The sequence below is a fragment of the Talpa europaea genome (genome assembly GCF_964194135.1).
Source record: "Talpa europaea genome assembly, chromosome: 14".
In the NCBI taxonomy this organism is placed as follows: domain Eukaryota; kingdom Metazoa; phylum Chordata; class Mammalia; order Eulipotyphla; family Talpidae; genus Talpa; species Talpa europaea.
Genome location: NC_140082.1, coordinates 65,443,430 through 65,465,735, shown reverse-complemented (window position 1 = coordinate 65,465,735; position 22,306 = coordinate 65,443,430). Strand labels below are relative to the sequence as shown.

Below are 22,306 nucleotides of genomic sequence, written 5' to 3'. Positions count from 1 at the left end.
AATTAAAAAAAATAAATCATTGTTAAAAAAATAAAGATAGCACAAATACAACCACACCAGGAAAGAGGGGTTAGAAGGTTGTTGTAATTGAACATTACATTTAGACCTGATGTTCATGTCCTATTATATTGTTATTTAGTTTCTCTGTTGTTTCAAATTTTTATGTAGTGCCTTTTCTTTTCCAACTAAATTTAAACTCCAGGAATGAGAGAATCTATTTCATACTTTTTTGCTGTCTTTGGGATCCCATCAGCTTACCTTTTTGGATACATAAAATATTCCAGAAATGTTTTTATTGATTCTGACAATGTATGATTATTCCATACATTTTTCATAAGTTTATAAAATCTTCTACATAATTGAGGGATGACATACTTGCTTCCTTAAATATCCATTAATCTGTATTTCCTGGCTATACTATTCAACACTCAAAATGGACTCCAACAATGATCTAACAACACTCACAACTTTTGGTGCACTAGTGTCTCTCTGGCACATCTTGGGAGCTGTTATTCCACTGGCAGGTGCACTTTGTAAACTCTTGTGTTAGAGTAGTGACTATGCTCTGGATGTCATACCCTTCAGTTTCTAAGCCTTTGGAGGATCATCTGAATGGTCTCCTTTTCTCAGGAATTCAATATTTAATACATTATCAAATACTTTGTCTATTCATCTAGAGACCTGTTGTCCTGTTGTTTTCCTTATTTTTTGAACTTTCGAACTATTGAGAGTGTGAAAATTTCTTATTCACCATTTCCCTCCTGAGCTTGTTGGCAAAGCAAATACTCCTTTTTACTTTTTTTTTAAAGTAGTGTATTTTATCTATTAAGAACATTTATAAATTTCTGTAACTTGAAACTGATCAAGTAGCAAGTTAGAAACTTGGTCAAACTGATTGGGCCTTCTACCAACATCTGGAAGATCTAGAATTCATCAAAAGCAGAGATACCACATAGTTCATGGGATAAAATTCTAGATGTCCTTGACCTCAGCCTTCCATCACGAGGGGCTATGAAAAGGTTGAGAAAAGAGCAGACAGGATATTGCAATAGTATTTCAGTTCCAGGAATTTTATGTGCTCCTCTTTTAACTTCATTAGTAATCCAGTAGCAATTGCCTGATTTGCCCACACAATACTTTCATCTTCGTTTACCCATTTGACCTGGAACAAAGTGGAAGTACATTTTGCCCAGTAAAAAAAAAAAAAAAAAAAGTAAAAACAAAAACCAGAAAACTTTCTCCCTGGAAGTTGGCTGGCAAGTCTTGCCAGTTCTGCTTCAGTTACCAAAAAGCAAACGCATTTTGCTTGACAATTACCAGTGCACTGACTTCCTCGCTCTGCAACTTTCTACCTTATTTCCTCGAACGTTTTCACACTTCCTACTCAACTTTTTGCAGGTAACTCTTGCCCGCCGAACAAGAACAAGACCTCCAGTTTCTCAGGGGCGGCGGGTTTCCACAGCGGTGAACGCAGGTTCATCGCGAAAGTCTTTCCTCGCAACTGGCACGTGACGCGGGCGCCGCGAGGGGGACCCGCGCCCCGCTCTGCGGGCGACAGGCCGACCTGGGGGTGCCGACGCCCCGAAACACCGCCTGCCGGAGCCGGCGCACCCCGCCGCCGGCCCGCGCCAGAGCCTCCCCGGCCCCACGCCGGGCGCCCGGGCGGGAGCGCGCGGCGCCGGCGCCCCGGGGAAGGCGGCCCGGAGCGGACCCCGCCGCAGGCCCGGCCGCCCGGCCGCCCGCGGGGACACCTGCCTCGCCGGGCAGCCGAAGCCCGCGCGCCGGGAAGTGCACGCGGGACCGTCCCGGCGCGCGCCGAGGGGCTCGGTCCGCACCCCGAGAGCGCGCGAGGCCGCGGAGCCGGGACGGAGGCCCCTCCCAGCGCAGCTGTCGCCGCCGCCCGCGGGCTCCTTTCACTTTCTCACGGCCAAGTCACCCAGAGGGGCGCCGCTGCCACCGCCGCCGCCGCGCCCCGGACTCCGCCCCGCGCCGCCCGCCGCCGGCCCCCGCCCGCCCGCCCGGGCCCCGCCCACCCCAACAGTTTTCGCTTGTGATAGGCACGCGCGAGAGGCCGCTCCGCATCGCCTCGTGCATTGGCTGGGCTCCCCCGTCAGTCAAGCCAGTGCCCGCCACTCCCTCCGCCCTCCTGAAAAGGCGCGCTCCTATTGGAGGACACTGCGGGCTGGGGGCGGGCGGGAGCGCCGGTCCAGCCGCTTTCGGTCAATCGCAGGAGGCTAGCGCCGGGGAAGCGGGGGCCGGGGGAGAGGGGCGGACTGAGTGTGTGTGGGGGAACATCTGGCCAGCGCCGCCGCGTGCGTGCGTGGTGCGTCCGCCCGCCCCTCCCCGCCCCTCCCCCTCCCCCCCGCCGGCCCGGCGGCTCCGCGCTCGCTCCCTCGCTCGCTCCCTCGCTGTGTCTGGCAGGCTGCGGCCGCCGCTGGGCTGCTGCCATGGGGAGCCGTTGAGAGTGGGGCCCTCTTCGCTCCGCCGCGCTCCTCCGTCTGCCAGCGGGGGCGGGCGGGCGGGAGGGAGGGGCGGGGGGGCGGGCGACGGAGCCGGGCTCGGGGGGCGGGGGGGCCGGGCGGGGGGGCCGGAGGAGGAGGAAGCCCACCAAGTCCGGCGGCGGCGGCCGGGAGGCGGCGCGGAGGACGCGGCGGCGGGGACGCGGCGACTTAGGGCCGCTCCGTGTGAGTCCCGGCGCCGGCCCCCGGCCCCTGACCCGGCCCCGCCGCGCCCGGCCCCTGCGGCGAGGGGCGCCAGCTGTGCGGCCCCGGCCGGCGGGGCGGAGCGGGCGGGGGGCGGGCCGGGCGCCCCGCGAGTGGAGTTAGTTTGTGCGGTTGGCGCCGCGGGCGCGGGGGCGGCGCAGCTGGGGAGGCCCGGGCGCCGGGACGGGGCCGCCGCAGCTGCGGGGTCGGCGGGCGCGGGCTCGCCGGCTCCGCGCCCCCCCGCCCCGGCCGGTGCAGCTGCGGAGCGGGGCGGGCGCCCGGCCGGTGCAGCTGCGGCGGCGCCTCCCGGGTGCGGAGGGCGGCGGGCGGGGGGAGGGGGCTTGGGAGCCGCCGCAGCTGCGGGAGCGCCCGGGACGGCCGCGGCTCCGGGGACCGGTGCAGCTGCAGCGGCGCCCGGGGGAGGGGGCGCGGGGGAGGGGCGCTCCCGGGCGGTGCAGTTGCCGGGAGGCCCCGGGGGTTCGCGCGCTGGGGCGTCGGGGAAGCGGTAGCAGCCACCCTCCTCCCCCTGGCTGCTTCTTACGACTTTTCTTTTGTTGTTGCTGTGACCCGGGTCTGTTTTCTCGTCTGTTGTTTGAGGTGTTTTCCTGCTGCACCGGCTCTACGCCCTCCACCTCCTTCCCTGTGGTTTAACCTTCCTCTTTCCCCGAGAGCTTTATGCGCGGCGAGCTGCGTAGAGATTTGCATTTCTGCCCCTTCCCCGCTCCGCGCCCCCCACCCCGCCCCGCACCACTTTGAAAAACAAAAATCCAACCTCACAAAACCTCCCTGGACCCGCGGTAGCCAGACCTGAAGGGATTGATTTGTGGAGTGGGAGTCGCTGGCCCATTGCGGTGCTTGGGACTCATTAAACTGTCACTCACCCCCCACCCCACTGAGTAAATGGGGTGATTAATGTCGGGTATATTGGAATGGGGCGAGCACGTTTGTGGAGAATAGATTGTGTGGCTGAGACGGAATTTATTTCCAAAGTGCCTCCTGAAATAGGCATCGTAATTATGTCATTCATCCAGAACTTAGAGAAAGTTAGATTGGTGACTTGGAGAGAGTGAGGACAGGACAGGACAGAGGCGTTGGGTTTTGTTGCTCTTGAACTGTGCCACGGCTTCTCCTGCGGAGGGAACGGCTAGCATCAGGGCTGGGACGCTTGCGCCTCTGGCCCCAGCTCCTTTTCTCCTCTTCACTGCCCCAGGAGTCTGTGGAAAATGCATTTGACTTTCCCAGATGTCGCAGCACCTCGCGGGGCACCGGTCAGCCTGGTGCGGCTTGCGTTACAGTTTCATCAGCCATGAGTTAAAGACCCACAAAGTCTAGCTACAAAGTTCCCAAACTGACTAGACCCGACTTCTCCCCTCCTCCCCTTCGTCTCGGAGAGACTTCTTGTGATCCATGAGCATTACAGAGTGACCTCCCTCCACCCCCCCCATTTTTTTTTTTTTTTTTTTTTTTGTTATGGGACACAGATCAAGGGGAAGACAAAGTTCTTTTTTTTCCTGAGCAGAAAGTCAGATCAGATATGCAGGTGCGGCATTCATTTTAAGTGACTGTAGCAGGTTGTATCAGTTTATTAATTTCTCATTGAACTGAAGTACTTTCCAGGATTTCAGAAAGTACAGTTTCAGCTTGTTGATACCGAGAATTGATATTTGCATGAACTGGCAGTGTGAGAAATTTTACTGAGAAGGTAGTTGTAGAGAGATTAGCAGTTGAATAAGAATGGAATAATAAGGTGAACCAGGTTGAAGTAATAGTTCTTCCAACATTCTGAAACATGTATATCATCTCAGCAGAAAAAAAAAAATGAAAGCGCCGTATTAATGTTGAAATAGGACTGGAAATGTCAAATGGGTTGGTTTAAAAATATCCTTAAACTGCCTTTGAAACTAAATGTTGGAGTTGAATAAAAGTGAATCTGGATTTCCTGAATAGCACCGTGGCTTGAGTGTGCTGTCAGTATGTAAGCCAGTCCACCAACTTAAGACAGAAGTGTTGCTATTCCATAAATACAGTAGAACTCCATATGCTGAGTTTTTCAATTTCTTCTGTTAGAAAGTTTGGGGAAAAAAGGGAGACTTTGAAGTATTTTGTTTATACTAACAGAAGAGAAAAGTTCTCCTAAGAAAAAGCTGGTGGCAGGAGTGTAGAGGAGTAGCATATGGCATTAAAAGGAGCACAGCTGGAGGTAGCATTTCCATCTGAACATGATGTCAGAGCAGCTGACAGCCTGCCATCCCTCAGCCTTTTATTCTAACACACAGACAGGGAGTTAGTGTGTGCGGATCTGTGGTGGAGAAGGTATCTCATTCCTCTCTAACATCATCTCCACTTTGCATCTGTCTCTCTTAGTCTGCTTTTTTTCCACCGATGTAACAGACCTGGAGCCAGCAAGACTCAGAGGAAAGGACTTAATCAGGTTTATGTGTCCTAAAGGTAGGAGTAGCAAGAGATTAGATTGAGCATATTTCTGTTTTGGTGTTTTGTTTATTTAATTTAAAAAAAATCACATTACTTTTCTAACCAAGTTTAGGAATAATATATGAAATTGAGTATTAAATGAGCATCTTACTGGAGTTGAAAATCTTGGACTTGTTTAGTTTTAATTTTTCTCCCTTTTACTTGAGCAAATAAATAACTTTAATACATAGAAATATTTGAAGTTTAGAAATGTTAAGGATTTGAGATAATTGCTTTTTGAAATCACTTTGGATTAAAATGCTTTTTTGTTGTTGTTTGCTGCTATTTAGATTCTTTTTGCTTTGAGGGGAAGAAATAGTAAACTGTCTGGAATCCAGCATTCAAACTTACATGAGAAGATTATTCTAGTTAAGAAGCTAGATTGTTGTGTAATTAATTCCACTGTGAAACTTTATTCTTCAAAACATTCAGCAGCACTACTGAAACATACAGCTGTAGTGCTTTTGAAACCGAAGGTTTTTTAAGAAGGAAAAAAAAAAAAAAAAACAACAAACTTTTGTCCCCAGGAGAATAGTTTGACTGGTTTCCTCATTTCTCTTTCAAATATATATTTAAGAGATCTTTTATTTCAGCATAACAATAATTATTTGCAGGAGTTTTTGTGTTAGCGACTAATTTAGAACTTGTAGATTTGAGCTGCCTGAATTGGCCAGACAGCTGTAATCGCACTCCTCTATTCTTAATCTCTTTATCTGGGCAGCAGCTGCCATATGGCCACAGTCAGCTGGATCAGATGTTTATAAGCTTCCTTCTTCGTCCCTCTCTGTCCTCTCAGCCTCCTAATTTGATCACAGCTACCTTGTGAGCTGCCCTCCAATCTTTATTTTTAGCCCTCTCAAGGATTAGGATTGATGTTAGCTGTGGGGCACTTAAAGTGATTGTATTGTAAATCTTGGTTTATTCTAGCAGTGGCATCTTGTAGGATATATTTGGGTTTAGGATGAAAGTTTTAGTCCATCTTGGGCAAAGTGTAGAAGCAGCGGGAAGTAATTGCTAAATATTGAATAAATAAGTGTGCATTCTCAAAATGTACTTTCTGAGATGGAGCGTGTGGAACCTCGCTTCGGAAAGGGGAAGTCAGGTTTTCATTATTTTTTGAGGAGTTGAACTTTGCAGTTGAATTTTGACCCTTTGTATATTTTCGCCTTCCTTCTCTCTCCATTTCACCCTCCCTCACCAGAAAACAAGGGCAACAATGCAGATTTGAAAGAATAGAAGCTAGTGGGAAACCAAAATATATCAAGTTATGTTGAAACAAAGTATTTTCTGTTGATTGAGGTAAGGCAGAGTCAGAAGAAAAAAAAATAGCTTCTCTTTTTCTAGCATGGTTTTTTTGGGGGTTTGTTGAACCTGTAAAGCTTTTGAGTTTCATTTGAGCATCTTATGCCTTTATTTAAAAGTTTAAATTAATTTTAATATGGAACTCATTTTGCTTTGCAACGGATGAAAGTTTAGGTGAGAATCTTCAGAGTTAAATAAAGCTCTCCTGGTTATTAATATTCTAGATGTACAGATTTTGCAAAGAAATGTAACCATTTTTTTCTCAATTCATTAAAAAATATTTGGATTTGTTCATAGTAAAGATGATCTTTTCCATCTGTTGGTGTACTTCCTTCTGATCTCATACATGTGTGCTATACCTGCAAATCTTAAGGCATTAACATCTGTTTTTATACACAGGGTTTTTTGTTGTTGTAACACTCTGACTTAAAAAGTAAATTGTTTGCTAATTTCTGGGCTAATTATGTGATTTCATTTTTTCTTGATGCAGCCAAATGTGTGTATTTAAGTTGTGCTTCCTACGTGCAGTCAAGTATCAAAAGTGGTAAAATAAAAAGGATGGCTGCACAAGTTTTCTAAATCTTCCATAATGTGTTTGGGATTTTTCTTTGTTCATAATACGAGTTGTTCCCTTTGAAAATTAAAGCAAAAGAAATACAAATAGTAGACTTTATAGGACATTATTTGATGAGTGGAGTTAATTAAATTCCTCTGAAAGAAATCTAAATTCTTGTTCTCAGTAAGAGATTGTGTAGAAATTAAGACTTTTAAAACTTGACTGAAAGTTCAAGGAAGATGGAGATGTATCAGAGGCTCTCTGGCTGGGATAAGGAAGTTTGGAAAGTATACATTTTTTCTTCTCCCAAGTAGGCTTTAGGTTTTTTTTTTTTTTGTGTGTGTGTGTGATTTGGTTGCTCTTGAGTAAAAAAAAAAAAAAGCCTTTTTAAAAATTCAGGGGCATGTACCTCTGTGGCCCAAGCTTTTTGATTAATATATATATATATATATATATATATATATGCACTAGACAGTTGCAAAGTTGTTCCTGACCAGTCTCTCATGAGAAATTTCTCTCTTCCCAGGTTATGAAGACAGTATGGAGTTTCCAGACCACAGTAGACATTTGCTGCAGTGTCTGAGTGAGCAGAGACATCAGGGTTTTCTTTGTGACTGCACTGTTCTGGTGGGAGATGCCCAGTTCCGAGCACACCGAGCTGTACTGGCTTCATGCAGCATGTATTTCCACCTCTTTTACAAGGACCAGCTGGACAAAAGAGACATTGTTCATCTGAACAGCGACATTGTTACAGCCCCAGCTTTCGCTCTACTTCTTGAATTCATGTATGAAGGGAAACTCCAGTTCAAAGACTTGCCCATTGAAGACGTGCTAGCAGCTGCCAGTTATCTCCACATGTATGACATTGTCAAAGTCTGCAAAAAAAAGCTGAAAGAGAAAGCCACTACAGAGGCAGATAGCACCAAAAAAGAAGAAGACGCTTCAAGTTGTTCAGACAAAGTCGAGAGTCTCTCCGATGGCAGCAGCCACATTGCGGGGGATTTGCCCAGTGATGAAGATGAAGGAGAAGATGAAAAATTGAATATCCTGCCCAGCAAAAGGGACTTGGCGGCCGAGCCTGGGAACATGTGGATGCGATTGCCCTCAGACTCAGCAGGCATCCCCCAGGCTGGCGGAGAGGCAGAGCCACACGCCACAGCAGCTGGAAAAACAGTAGCCAGCCCCTGCAGCTCAACAGAGTCTTTGTCCCAGAGGTCTGTCACCTCCGTGAGGGATTCAGCAGATGTTGACTGTGTGCTGGACCTGTCTGTCAAGTCCAGCCTTTCAGGAGTTGAAAATCTGAACAGCTCTTATTTCTCTTCACAGGACGTGCTGAGAAGCAACCTGGTGCAGGTGAAGGTGGAGAAAGAGGCCTCCTGTGATGAGAGTGATGTTGGCACTAATGACTATGACATGGAACATAGCACTGTGAAAGAAAGTGTGAGCACTAATAACAGGGTACAGTATGAGCCGGCCCATCTGGCTCCTCTGAGGGAGGACTCGGTCTTGAGGGAGCTCGAGCGGGAGGACAAAGCCAGTGACGATGAGATGATGACCCCAGAGAACGAGCGGGTCCAGGTGGAGGGGGGCATGGAGAGCAGCCTGCTGCCCTACGTCTCCAACATCCTGAGCCCTGCCGGCCAAATTTTCATGTGCCCCCTGTGCAACAAGGTCTTCCCCAGCCCGCACATCCTGCAGATCCACCTCAGCACGCACTTCCGCGAGCAGGACGGCCTCCGCAGCAAACCGGCCGCCGACGTCAACGTCCCCACCTGCTCGCTGTGCGGCAAGACTTTCTCTTGCATGTACACCCTGAAGCGCCACGAGAGGACTCACTCGGGCGAGAAGCCCTACACGTGCACCCAGTGCGGCAAGAGTTTCCAGTACTCCCACAACCTGAGCCGCCACGCCGTGGTGCACACCCGCGAGAAGCCGCACGCCTGCAAGTGGTGTGAACGCAGGTTCACGCAGTCCGGAGACCTGTACAGACACATCCGCAAGTTCCACTGTGAGTTGGTGAACTCCTTGTCTGTCAAAAGCGAAGCCCTGAGCTTGCCCACTGTCAGAGACTGGACCTTAGAAGATAGCTCTCAAGAACTTTGGAAATAATTTTATATATATATATACATATATAAATAATATATCTATACATATATATAAATAGATCTCTATATAGTTGTGGTACGGTCTAAAAGCAGTCTTGTTTCCTGGAACTAAAAAGTTGGGATATTAACTTGTTTTTGCACTTTAGAATAGCATGAGAATCTCACTAATTTAGCATTTTGATAAAAGAAACTTTAGAGCAAGTCAGAGAATAGAGGTGTTTTTCTTTCAAGGGGATAGAAGTAAGCCAATAAACCTTTGAAACAAATTGTCCTATCAAAATGCTTTCATATGGCTTAATTTTGTCAACACTGCATTGTCTTTTGAACTCTGTTTTTTCACTTTTTTTTAATAGAAATTCCCTCCCGTTTTATTAGCTTCTTTATATGTCTCAAATTGCATGAATCTTTGCTGGCTGTTGGAAACCTGAATGCTTTTAGACCCAAATGGAAAATTTCTGAAATGCTGGATTATCTATTTTTAAACAAGCAGTTGACTTAAAACTTTCTGTGGCAACTTCTGGTTTTCTGACGGTTCCCAATGAGAGAAATTCTGAAAGTACACTGGGATCACTGGGACGCTGTCTTTGTGAAGGTTTGCTTGAGATGAAAAAGGATATTGCAGCTTCAGCAGTGTTGAACTGTGTGTTGAAAATGTGAATTACTGTTATTGTATACTGTAATTGATTACATGGGCTGGGGGGGGTGTCAAAGAACTTGACAGGTTGTGTTGATGCTCTTAGTTGAGTCTTGAAAAGTAAATATTAACGCTACAGAAATGCATGAGTTTCAGTATATTTTTTGTCTTTGTTTGCATTGTATAACTTTAACGAGTGAGTTTAAAATTATTTAATTTCCTTAGAAAAATAGCACCATTGGAAAAAACCTGGTGTTATGAAGATCATAAATGCACTGTTTTTTTTTATTTTATATAATTTAAATTGACTTCCCACTGTCTTTAAGTTGAAACTGTTAAGCTGAATAAAAACTTAAGCTGCAAATTGATAACTTCGCTACATAACAAGGAAAATATAAATGTTTACAAACGGCTTAAAGATTTTGCATGTGCAGTGTGCATTTATAACAAACTTCTAATTGCACAAAACCCATGCCAGCTCAAAGTTTAGGTGTACACATTTACCCAGTTGAGCATTTTTAGAATAACTACTGCACAAATTGACAATAGGTCATTCTTTTTTTTTTTTTTGCTCCCCTTTTCTTTTTCTCTCCTTCCTCCTTTCCTCCCTCCCTTCCCTGCTCCTTCACCCCCCCAACCCCCCCCCCACTCATGAAAAGATTCTATGGACTGAAAAAGCCCCAGGCTGAAAGGACTGGACTGCCTTGATTGACATGGGGAAGGGGGTTAGTAGACTATGTGTATCTCGGCAGCAGAGGCTGCAGCCCAACGTGTGGTTTTAATGACCAGTACACAGGGCAAAAGCATTTTGCACAGTGTTTGTTTTCCTGTCTTGCACTTACAAATAAGGTCTATGGGAGTAGCATGGAAAACGTTTGCTGTTTTTCCCTTTTTTTTTTTAATTGCTTTTGTTTAAAATTTGATCGCCTTAACTACTGTAAACATAGCCTATTTTTGTGCTTAAGATACTGAATGGAAAACTCCATTGTGTGTTGCTGGACTGTTTTGGAAATATTTGGTCAAATGTGTGTTAATTTGGCTGTAATGGCATTTAAAGCAAACAAACAAACAAAAAAAGCTGTGAAAATGGCCTTGGAGCATTATCTTTAGTTACTTGAAGAGTTTCTAGTTTTTTTAAATACAGTTTATGTTAAAATAATTTTTATTAATTTAGAGAAGACAATCAATGTCTGTGAGAAAACGGACTTTCTTTTGGAATTTCTTTTTGTGGTCATTGTGAGTGATTGCTTTTACTTTTTATTAGTTTCACATTCTTCCTTTGTTCTAAAACTTAGACTGACATCTAGCTTTGACAATCATAGTATGTTTTATTTTCCTGAGGGGGGTATAACTTATAATGCTGTTTAGTTTTGTACTATTGGTGTGTTGGTGAATTTTTAAACTGTGTGCTAACTGCAATAAATTATATGAACTGAGAATTTCTTGTGTGCTTTTTAATTGTGATTATATATTACATAGATACTAAATATGTATCATACATTACATCTTTATTTTTAAATTCAATTCTATTCAGAGTTTAAGAATTATTAGATTGCTTTATATTACTCCGCTGGAAACATTTTTGCTTATAGAAAATACTAAGTGCACATTTAAAAAATGTCACCTGTCTTCTATAATAAACTAGGTCAAGAATGTTAAAAAATCTGTGAATCTATGAAACATCAAGTGGAAGCTCAGTTTTTTTCAATAGTCTACAACTACTGTTCTATCCACCATAAGTCATCTTCATGGGTAATTTTATCCTAAGTTGATTGGTCAAATCTATTCTTCTGTGTTCTGGTTTAAGTGGAAAATTGAAGGAGACCGGATGTCTTAATTTGGAAGACTGCTTGGCTAATGACTGGAATTCTCGGCAATCAAATTAGCAGCCATTCGATCGTTCAAGATTAGCTTTATATACATCCCTTTTGTTGCGGGGAGAACTCAAAAGTTCCCAGGTTTTAATTCTCAAGTTTTAATTTTAAAATGTAACTGAATAGGTGCAATCATTAATAGAACTCTCTTCCAGAATTTTTGCGATTGTCCCAACTTCATGCCTGTCTTGTTAGGCGCGTCAGGGTGAGGTGCTGTTGGTCGACCTAAGGAATTGACAGAACGTTCAAGTGCCAGATGATACTGTAGAATTGTGACATAGGGTCCTTTGTGCATTTCTATAAATCCTGAAATCCATAATTGTCTATAATTTCCAGTCCTAAAGTTACATATGAAAATAGTTTCATGTTACTACTCTCAAAATACATATTTATTAAGTGGCATTAGTAAGGTTAATATTACTAACTTATATAGAAGAAGTGGGCTATAAGGTCCAGAATTTGAAAATACCTTTTTCAAGCACTCAGGCTGAATGGGAATCCAAAAAGATTTTTTATCCTAAATCACAATCATTTTTGATTTGAATCGTACATTTCCCTTTTTTCTGAAAATAGGATTTCTATTGCATGCAATTCACACTTGGTTTTAACGAACCAACCATTGATTTACATGAAAGGGGAATGTATTTTGAGCTCCACAAAATAATTTCAAAGTTATATGCTTCTGAAAGAAGGGGGTGGAAGGGAGTAGCGCGGTGGCAAGAGAGACTTAGTGTTTTCAGTCCCTGTAGTAATTGGTCAAAGTATCTGAAGATGTTGAGGGTTATAATTTAGTTCTACTGACTAGCATCTAACTTAATGAGCATTAACTGGATACACTTATAAAAAAACAATATTTTGACATGTCATTTGAAAAGAAATCTTTAAAACAAACTATTAATCACGGATTTCCACATAAATGAAGTAAAACAATCACTTATTAGGAATAAAACAATCACTTATTAGGAATTAAAAAGAAATTAATTTGTCATGTAATCATATTGGAAACCATTCAGATTGCCCCCCCCCTTCCCCCCACCATGACATCTGGTTAATACATAGTTTAAATATGTGGTTTCATTTACTTTTGAAAACATCTGTTTCTTTTAGGTAATTATGCCCTAGATCATGGTGGGTTCAGTATTGTGTACTAGGTATACCCTAGGGAATATCCAAGAAGTATAAAATGTTAAGAATACTGGTTTTGGATTTCCTTTTTAGTTAATTACACTATCAGATTAATAAGTGAATCAAATAGAGTTTTTCTTTAACAGACTTGTTATTATAATAATCAGGCTGTTGGAAAGTTAGAAAAAGTTGACCATTATATTAAAATTTAATGGCTGGAATGGCTAAGTAAATATTTTATTTTGAATTATCATCAAACCGTTGTTTCTTTTTAACCCCAGAAGTAATACTATTTTAAAAAATCTTGAATCTCTAAGCTTACCAATAAAATACACAAAAAGTATATAAAAACTTGACTTTTAAAAATCCCATTGTACAAGGTAAGTTTTTTTTTAAGTGTTAAGAGCTCAAAATTTCCTGTCTTGGATGTATGAGTTCATTTTATTCCTATTAAAGGTCAAAAAATTCTTTGATATCTAATATGATGAGGAAAACTTTTATCTCTGAACAGGAAATTCAGATAATTTTAGATTTAATTTGCAGATATTGATGTAAATTTTTGTTATTGTTTGTCACAAAGTTTGAATTGCTGATCAGTTACATTGTATCAAGTCAGTACAAATTTTGAAATCCAGGAAAGAGCTCTATCCCTTCCATTAAAATCATTACCTACTAAAAAAATGCTAGAAATAATACCACTAAAAAAAAAAAAATTAAGCCAGAGCATTATTTTTTCAAAAGCAAATCGCTTTTAGAAGTTTTCATTTTGGCTAGAGTCCAAGTTTATTATACTGACAGGATTTTGTCCCTTATACTACAATTTTTCTACCTTTTGCCTGCAGAAACATGACAAAATATCCTCGAATGTGACCTTTTGGCCTAAAGTGTAGAGCCACTTATCTTTAGACTTTAAATGAATTTAGTTACTTAGGAAGAAACATTTTATGTTTTTAACCCTCCCCACCTCTTCCTGGAGATTTCTTTAAAATTTTAAAATAACTAAAGCAGTCAGATCTTACTGATGACCTTGGAGGTTTTGGAAATATTAATTCATTTTCAAAGACATCTTAAAAATTAGACTTTTAGCATTTTTGTAAACTGACCCTTAACACTCTTACTAATTATATTTTGTAATAGAAAACCAGAAAGTGAGAGAAGCGGAACTCCAAATTTGAAACATTGTAACAAGAAAGGTGATCACAGTAATGAAAGAGAATTCTGCTGGAAAGATTTAAGTCTCAAATACCTTCAAGTATCTACTTATACTAAATAAATTATTGCACTAACTGCCCAGATGAATTTTTCTTAAATTTGCAGACATGCATCCTCCTTTTCTAATCTTCAGGGATGGGTTTGCAGTTGAGCTTGCATTTTGTTATGGGAGGAATTCTTTCTAGTTAGTTTGGCAGGAAAGGAGTTGAAAACTCAATGTGGCTTTAAAATGTAGTACATTAGTCAGTAACAGTTTCAGTGAGGATATTTAGAATGGCTTTGAGAGTCTGTGTGACACTTATACGGTGTCCATTCAAGGAATGACTTATTTACAGTTTGTTATAATCTCTGTAATCATAAAATCAAGTAGTTTTTATTAACTATCAATATGCATGCTTAATATTACTATATAGGAATTTTAAATAATCATGTTCATCTAAAAATTTTAGTTTGTAGAAAGTATATTTTAGTTAATTCGAAGTATGTGAAAAAATGTATTTGAATATTGGTAAATATTTGTAAGATAAATTAAATTTGTTGCTTACATATACAATGATACTGAGCTTGAAAGAATGGCATAATCTTATTTGTGCTGTGCCAAACCGGAGATAACTTGATAAGGGACAGAGCTTAAAAGAATATATATTAACCATGTATACTTTACAAATACATATATAGAGAGAAATAGATAGACACACAAATATATATATATATATATAAATATATACTTGAAGTAGTCACTTCATTTAAACATCATGTTTAATGCAGTGTGCACTTTACTTTTGAGAGAATTATTAAAGAGTAATATTTTTGTATGTCTAATGCCTTGAAATGATCCTTGATCAAAGTAAGAACATTTAGACTTTTCAGCTGAATCTTGAAATTAAAAAAAAGAAAACAGACTAAACACACACATATATCTTCTGTGGGCCATTTCTTTGGAACTGGATCATGTAAATAAACTGTTTAGTAGTACTGAAATGTCTATTACATGTTTTAGCAGACGACAATGCTTCCTAAGGATGTCTATTTGAACAACTTTGGGAAAAAGCACAATGGTGCAATAATAATTAAAACATTTAAGAAAATTCTGTATTGCCAATGAGCCACAGTCACAGATATTAGTGCCACGTATTTGTATATAGTGTAAAAATATCCATTTCTTCCACTTTATAACTGCTTCCACTTTATAACTGTGTCATTTACAATCTACTTCAGATTGAAGAAATTTGAACATAGACTCATATTCCAAGAAAATTTAATTTATTTTGCTATTTATATAACTGTTTTTGAGAAAGAGTCTCTTAAGCATGTGTCAGAATGGAGAAATTGTACAGGTTTGTATTCAGAGCATAGATATTATACACAAACTCTTAGTGTAAAATTAATTTAAGATCTCTTCAATAAGCCCCAAGATTTTTTAACTGAAAGAAGCTTGAAGGCTGGCAGATGGACTATTCCTTTAGTTTCTTTTTTTTGTTGAGACTTGAACTAAAACTCATACTTCATAGTCTGTTTTTTTTTCCCAGTGTCATTTTATTTATTATAGGGCAGTAAATTTTATACCTTGAATGATTTTGACACCACTGCACAACTGAATTTTCTAACCACATTGTTTTGTTTCTGAATTTCTACCATTTTGAAAAAAATGGAAACAAATTTGAAATGAAAACTGCATTATGATTGTCCTTATTTACCAGTCTTTGCCAGTAAACTACCTGAACCTAATGAAGGAGGCCAGAGCATGTGAGTGAGTGAAAGACTTGAGGCATTTCCGGGCACTCATCAGAATAAACAAAGAATTGGATGAAATCCTGAGGTTAAGAAGGAGAAAAAATTAGAGAATATGTTGAGGCACAATGAAATTTTGTTTTTCATACTTACCAAGTGTGAAGTCTAGAAAATGTGGTGATTTCTCACATTCTATTTATATGTTATTTTACTTGAGGGATGCCTCAAAGCAATACTAGAATCACTTATGTGCAGAGGGGGGAAGGAGAGAGAGTTTGTCATCATTTATTCAATTTGCTTTGTAAAGGTGCTTATCTTGCAGTAAAAATAATACTTCAGTCAAAATACAGGCGGTTTGTAGGCTTGACCAGCATGAAAATACTTTGTGATTGAAGTGTTTCTCTTTAAAACTCAGTCAAATACTGCCCTCGAAGAAGGAGACAATCATCATATTGTTATTCTTATTTAATAACACATACTAATTTTTTTTCTGTCCTAAAATAACATAACTTTTAGGCCTTAAAAACCAAAATACAATTCCCAGCTTATATTGTATCCTGAATTTTAAAGGTTTGCATCCTGGACTGGTTGCTTTTGAAATAATGAGTTAGTTTTGTTATTCAAATTACAGAAATCTAATGGCCAGGATGGCTCAATTATTCCCCATTATTTGAAGACCTATGTGATGTGTCAGATATGCTCCCTTTACTAATTGCTGTGTCACATGTTCTGCGGAGACTAATGTAAAATCACAAAAACTTAGAGCTGGAAAGGGCAAGAGTGACTTCCAGTTCATTTACCCTAAAAATGGAGGAGCAGTCAAGGAGTAGTTCTCCCCCTCCACTGTGGAGGGGTGAGGGAGAAGGGTGTAAAGCTCTCTAAACATTTCATACAGTCCCTGAACCTTTGGTGTTCATTTCAGAGATGAGGTTTCCCCCTCTTTAGAAGCATGCAAAGGTTGAAATCCTTACTTCGGGCACATCTTTGATCGAGTCTTAATCTGAAATCAACATTTTTGGTCATGCCTAAGTGATACAATTTACATTATGTAAGTTTATATTTGCCACGATTGCCCTTACGTTGTTTACTATGAATATTTAGAACTTGAACCTAAGATTGGAATTATACTATTTCTTTCCTTGACTTGGAGCCTTTCAACTATTTAAAAAATATTACAGTAGAACATTCTCTTTTGGTGTCAGAGGAGGATTTATTTTGTCCTCTCTGCCTTAGGCTCCCCAAGAGCTGGAGTCTGGCAGGATTCTACTGACTGACAAGCTCTCACTCTCTCTCTCTCTGTTCCCAGTTACGAAAGGGTTGCTTGGGTTTCCAAAACATGCTATTTGTTCAACCACAACGAGTTGCGGGCTAGTAACGGTGGGACTGAGAGAACTGTGCTGGACATGTAAGAGGGAGTGAAGAAGCATGGGTACATGAGGGGCAATAAGAGAGGAAGCTCGAACTTGTTTGCTGCTGAAATGGGAGAACTGGTTATTTTTCAACTTAATCTGAAAATTGGTCTTGTTGTTCTGGAATGTTTCTCACCTCTTTTTCTCAGCATCATCTGCTGCAAAGAAAGTTCAAGAGAAAGTTGGGGAGGGTTTACCAATTCCATGTGAGAGGAACCCCACCCTGACACCTTCATGTAAGACCATATAATAATAATAACTACCTCACCCTCTTCCTTGGAATACGGGGAAACCAAATACACAAAAGCATTGAGCTCTCAGTAAAAAGATGTGATGCAAATTTAAGGTGACATCACGATTACAATAGTTACTACTTTTTACATCAAGATGAGGTTTCTCCTTTTCATAAAGCCTTCTTACCAATATGGATACTTTTTCAATGTAGATTTTTATGATTTAAACTCACTGAATACTAATAATCTCCACTTTTTTTCAGTTTTAAGCAAGCCTTGAAAGAAGTAATCTCTACACAAAATGTGAAAGTTAAAGTACCCCAATAACACAAAAGATCTCACATTCCCAGGTGGGTTTATAGGTGTCTACACATTTAAGTATGCAAACCTGATACAATTTACATCACACTTTTGGATCTTTTCCACAAATTTCTCAAAAGCCCTTTCAACTCTGATTAATCCAATCCCCCAACCTAAATCGGATACAGATATTTTTTTTCTTTTTAAGGCTGAAGGAGCCAAGACAGAATGCTTACACTTGCATAACATAAAAACTACTATGATTAATATATATAATGATAATGAGCAGGCACGACTCCCCAGGGAAGCACATATATTAAAATGATTTACCCAGAGATTTAAATGAGTTACTCTGATCTCATCAGGAGAAGGTGGCACATGCCAGATCAGAGCTCAGAGCATCTCAATCTCAGGTCTCACATCACCGATGTGCTATTTAGAATCACGTTGTGGTACAATGCAAATCTCTGGTGTTTTTGTATCATACTAAATAAATCCATTTGGAAGACTCTATCTCTGATGAACGTCCATGCCTTGATGGAATGCAATGCTGCTGTGTTCCTTATAAGAAAAATTTGAGTAAATAATGCCTTGATCAAACTTAGTGGCCAACTTTTCCATGTAACTGGCTTCCAAATCTTCATTCAGTGTGTCCACTTTGCCCTTTGATGCAATGCCTCTTTACAAAAGCATTCGCGCCACAGTCATCTATTTCTTTTTCTCTTTTCCTCCCGTTGACATAATGACACAAATCTTCCCATTTATTTTATGATTTTCATAGATTCTTTTTACAGGCAAATATTTCAACAATACATGTTTGGTGAAGTATCCTTTTGGTTGATATACTTGCTAGTTTGGTTTTTTTTTTTTAAAGTTAAAAAACAACAAGAACCAAAAACAAACAAGCCCCCCTCCCACCCCGTGCCATAGACAAGAGTCCAAAGGACATTAGCTGCTCCATTGCACACATTCGAAAGGAGAGTTTGCTGTGAGCTCAGTCCTTCTAATAGACTGGCAATTTTGTAAAGGGTTTAGAGGATTTTGTTTAACCATTTCTGCATGTGTTTTTAATGTGCCCACGATGGTTTATGACAAAGGCCAGGTTGTGCGTTTTCTGTGCATTTTCTGACCTGATCCCTTCCTGCTGATCTGAGAAGCAGGCACCTGTCCTCCTCTCTGGGCTCACCTATGGGAGTCAAGGTGGTGGGGCCATCTCCGGGCCTGTCTGCATGCCAGGGATGAATCATGCAGTAGGCAGAGCGGAAGGAGTCTCTTTGTTGACAGCTTTCCATCTGGACTTTGGATAGGGCTAATTGTTCACGTAGAGCATAGGTTAGCTGGAAGGGGCCAGGAGAGTCAAATCTCGCATAAGGGATCAGGGTTAAAACATCAGCAAAGATTGGACCAGGATTTCATTTGTAAAGCACAGGGAAGCATTTCACTCTCTTAAATTTCAGGTCCCTAGGTTTGTGAATGTGTATGACTGCAGCTTTGACAAGTCGGCATTTAATAGTCAATAGGATCATTTATAGCCTCATTCATATAATCCAACTGGAGTACACCTGAATAAATACATCAAGCTCAGGTGGCTAGAAGCTAACCCTTCTGAGTTTAATAATTAAAATAAATAGAGCTATTAAGATGAATTTCAGTTTGTCATGTATAAATGTAAGAGGCTCCATAAAGGATGGTGTTTTGTGATTCATATAGGAATATGATGGATGTACGATACGTTTTCCACAGCTATTTAAGAAAAAAAGATTATCTTAGTCATGGGGTAAAGTTATGTGATGCATTGCACCATCCAGGCTGTGTCTGGGCCAGTACAGAATCTTTTTTTTTTTTTTTTTTTTTTGTGAAAGATTACTTCTTGGCAAACTAGATATGCAAACGCCAGAATACAGTAAAACCACATTTAATTGGACCTACTTGCCAACTTCTTGAACACAGCTTGGATTATTCCACTGGAGGCTGCTTCTGTTAAAAGCTGGGGGAGGAGGAAGTGGCATATTGACAAGGCTTCAGATAATTTTTTTTCACTCGAAGTACAATTATGCAATGAGCCAAGTTTGGAAGTATTTTACTATGTTTAATAATTATTATTAAAGATATTGTAAAACATATGCATTTGTTAAGTGGAATGTAATGGGAGTAAAATCATGTCATAAATTTTACTTGGGATTTATTTTCCTATTTTGTTTTTTATTTGACAGCCTTCCAAATTGACTCTAGCTAAAACCATGCACTCTAATACATATCGTACTTGATATTAAAGTGAGAATATGAGTAATTTATAGAACTCAAGTGAGAACAGTTTTCTTCCCTTAGCCAGCCTATATAGAATTGCCACCTCTGTTCAGGTAGCAGCTGATATAAACCATATACAGAGAATAAAATAATAGGGATTGAGATATCTTCCACATAAGAAATACCCCACGTCCTTCTTCTCCCCCAAAGAATTTCCAAAACCCACATGTCTGGGCATGTCTGTGGTTCAATAGAAGATTGGGTGCATGGAGAAGGGTAATTATTTCTTTAGTGTCTGTGAGTCTAGAGGAATCAGACTCATCTCTGGAAAGGTGAGTGGAGATTCATCGAAAATTCCACTCAAGTGGTCTTCCCTTGGGTGATGCTAATTTTACTGTCACCCTTAGCTCAGAAAGCGGAGAAGGCACCACATCAGTTTGTTCCACTTTGTGAGCTTAAGCAAAATTACATTGTGTTTTCAGTCTCTTTTTCAAGGAAAGAAATGCCCTTGAAACTGCACTTCTTAAAACTGAACAAAGGTGCCAGTTCTAATGATTAGCAAGACACTCTGGATTTATACTGAACTCCACCTGCTCTGTGAAAACCCCACAGTTTTCTCACAATCCCACTCAAGCTGTTTAGCATTTGGGCCGTCTCATCTGAGCATGGTTACGTGTCAGTTTGACTTCTGTTTGACCTGCAGTTTCATTGTTTTCTTCTGCTATGCCACGGCAAACACCCTGGGAGGAAGAAAGCGAGGAGAAGGGCAGACCTATGCAGCCGTCTCGCTGCCTCTGCAGTTGGGCTGCCTTTCCCTTCCAGCAGAAATTCTCTGCAGTGTCTCTAGGTGTATTTTGAATGTATGCCCAGAGCTAGGAGAGCCTAACGCAGTCCTACAGCTGCGTGGGGTGGACTGCAGCAGCACGGGCCCTGTGTCTGCAGAGGGGACATGAGGACATCTGGACCGTGTCCCTGTGAGCATGGCTCCCGCTGCAGGCCTTTGAAAATCCTGTACACCAGCCCCCAGTGCCTGCCACTTTCTCCCCGGAGAATTCAGAAGAGCCAGTGCCCTTGGTTTTTTGAACATCTACAGCCTTGGCACGTGCAGGGCTGTCCAGAAGCAGGGCGATTCAGTTGGCCTGGAAACTGCAAAGGACTTTCTCGCAAAGTACTTGTTTCTGCAAGTCTGAAACTGGGAGTGGGGTGACATGCATCCTACCATTCTCCTCTCTAGTCCTCCGCTAACTGATCGTGCAGTTCTGTATAAGGGACTTCACCTCTCTGAGTTTCTTTTCTTAATCTTTAAAATAAATCTCTTGCACCAAATGACTGAGGTTCTTTCCAGCTCTAAATTCTTGGTTATTTTCTTTTTTTACCTGTCTAACTTAAATGTTGATTAAAATTGGGCTGATAACAAGAAAATGTTTCTCAGTTAGAGTTAGAATAGTGTCTAGCTTGCTGTTCAGTCTTTTGAGGCTCACTTCAATGGTAGGCATACTCTGAAAAGGGAAGGGATTGCCTGGACTGGGTTGGTGAGCATTTCCACTGGCCTTTGGACTTTTCATAGCTAACTATATTTACAGGTACACATGATAGACATGTGCTAGATGCAAACATCCTTGTCTTTGGTCAAATCCAGTGGGTTTGGGATCAAATTTTATTTCTTTAATAGGAGAAATGGGGGGAGATCTTAAATAGACACAAAGCAAAAGCTTATTTAGTTCCTTTTTTTTGGTACTGCACACCTATTTTGGGAAAGTGGATGGAGACAATATCATCATTGTTGTCTTTATTAATTATTTTGACTAACAGTGAACATGTGGTGGGAGCTCCTACTAGGGAATCGTCCCTATTAGTACTGCAAAGTGGTTTTCTGCTTGTTTAGTTCCTCTACAGGGTCTTGGTTGGACAGCTCCCTGCTGCCTTCCAGAACCCGACAGGCCTTGCAAATGAAAAGGCCAATTCTGGTAGGCGGGCAGCTTCCACAAGAAGGGTACACCGAAAATCATTTGCTCTGGATGATAATTCATGGAATTTGGGGAGCCCAAGGGGGCTGGTGATAGGTCTAAAGACCAAAGATTATTTGAATTAGGAGGACCATCTGAGGAGAACACACCATGTTCACAAACAGACTCGAAAATTAGGGGAGATTAAATTCTTAGTGACTGTCATAAAAATCCCAAGTTCCACCATTGGCAGTGGAACAGACCGTGGGCCTAGTCATTTCCTGTATTTCTAGCATGTACTTAATGCATTCCACCAGGGAGGAAAACCCCAGCAGAGTGTTCTGTGAAAAACAATGCAGGAGAATGATGGTGGACTAATTTGTACGAGTCTAACTCAAATATTTTCACTTTTACATTTTTTTATTCTGAAGCCACAAAGTAAAATGGTTAAGGAATTC

General features: G+C 41.3%; 1 protein-coding gene across 1 annotated transcript; it reads left to right on the top strand.

The window, feature by feature from the left end:
- Positions 1-7,563: 7,563 nt before the first annotated feature.
- On the top strand, positions 7,564-9,141 carry ZBTB18 (zinc finger and BTB domain containing 18; the record flags this gene model as incomplete). Its single annotated transcript, XM_084253365.1, has 1 exon — positions 7,564-9,141. The coding sequence occupies exon 1, from the start codon at positions 7,573-7,575 to the stop codon at positions 9,139-9,141; it is 1,569 nt and encodes a 522-aa protein (XP_084109491.1). The 5' UTR covers positions 7,564-7,572.
- Positions 9,142-22,306: the final 13,165 nt, after the last annotated feature.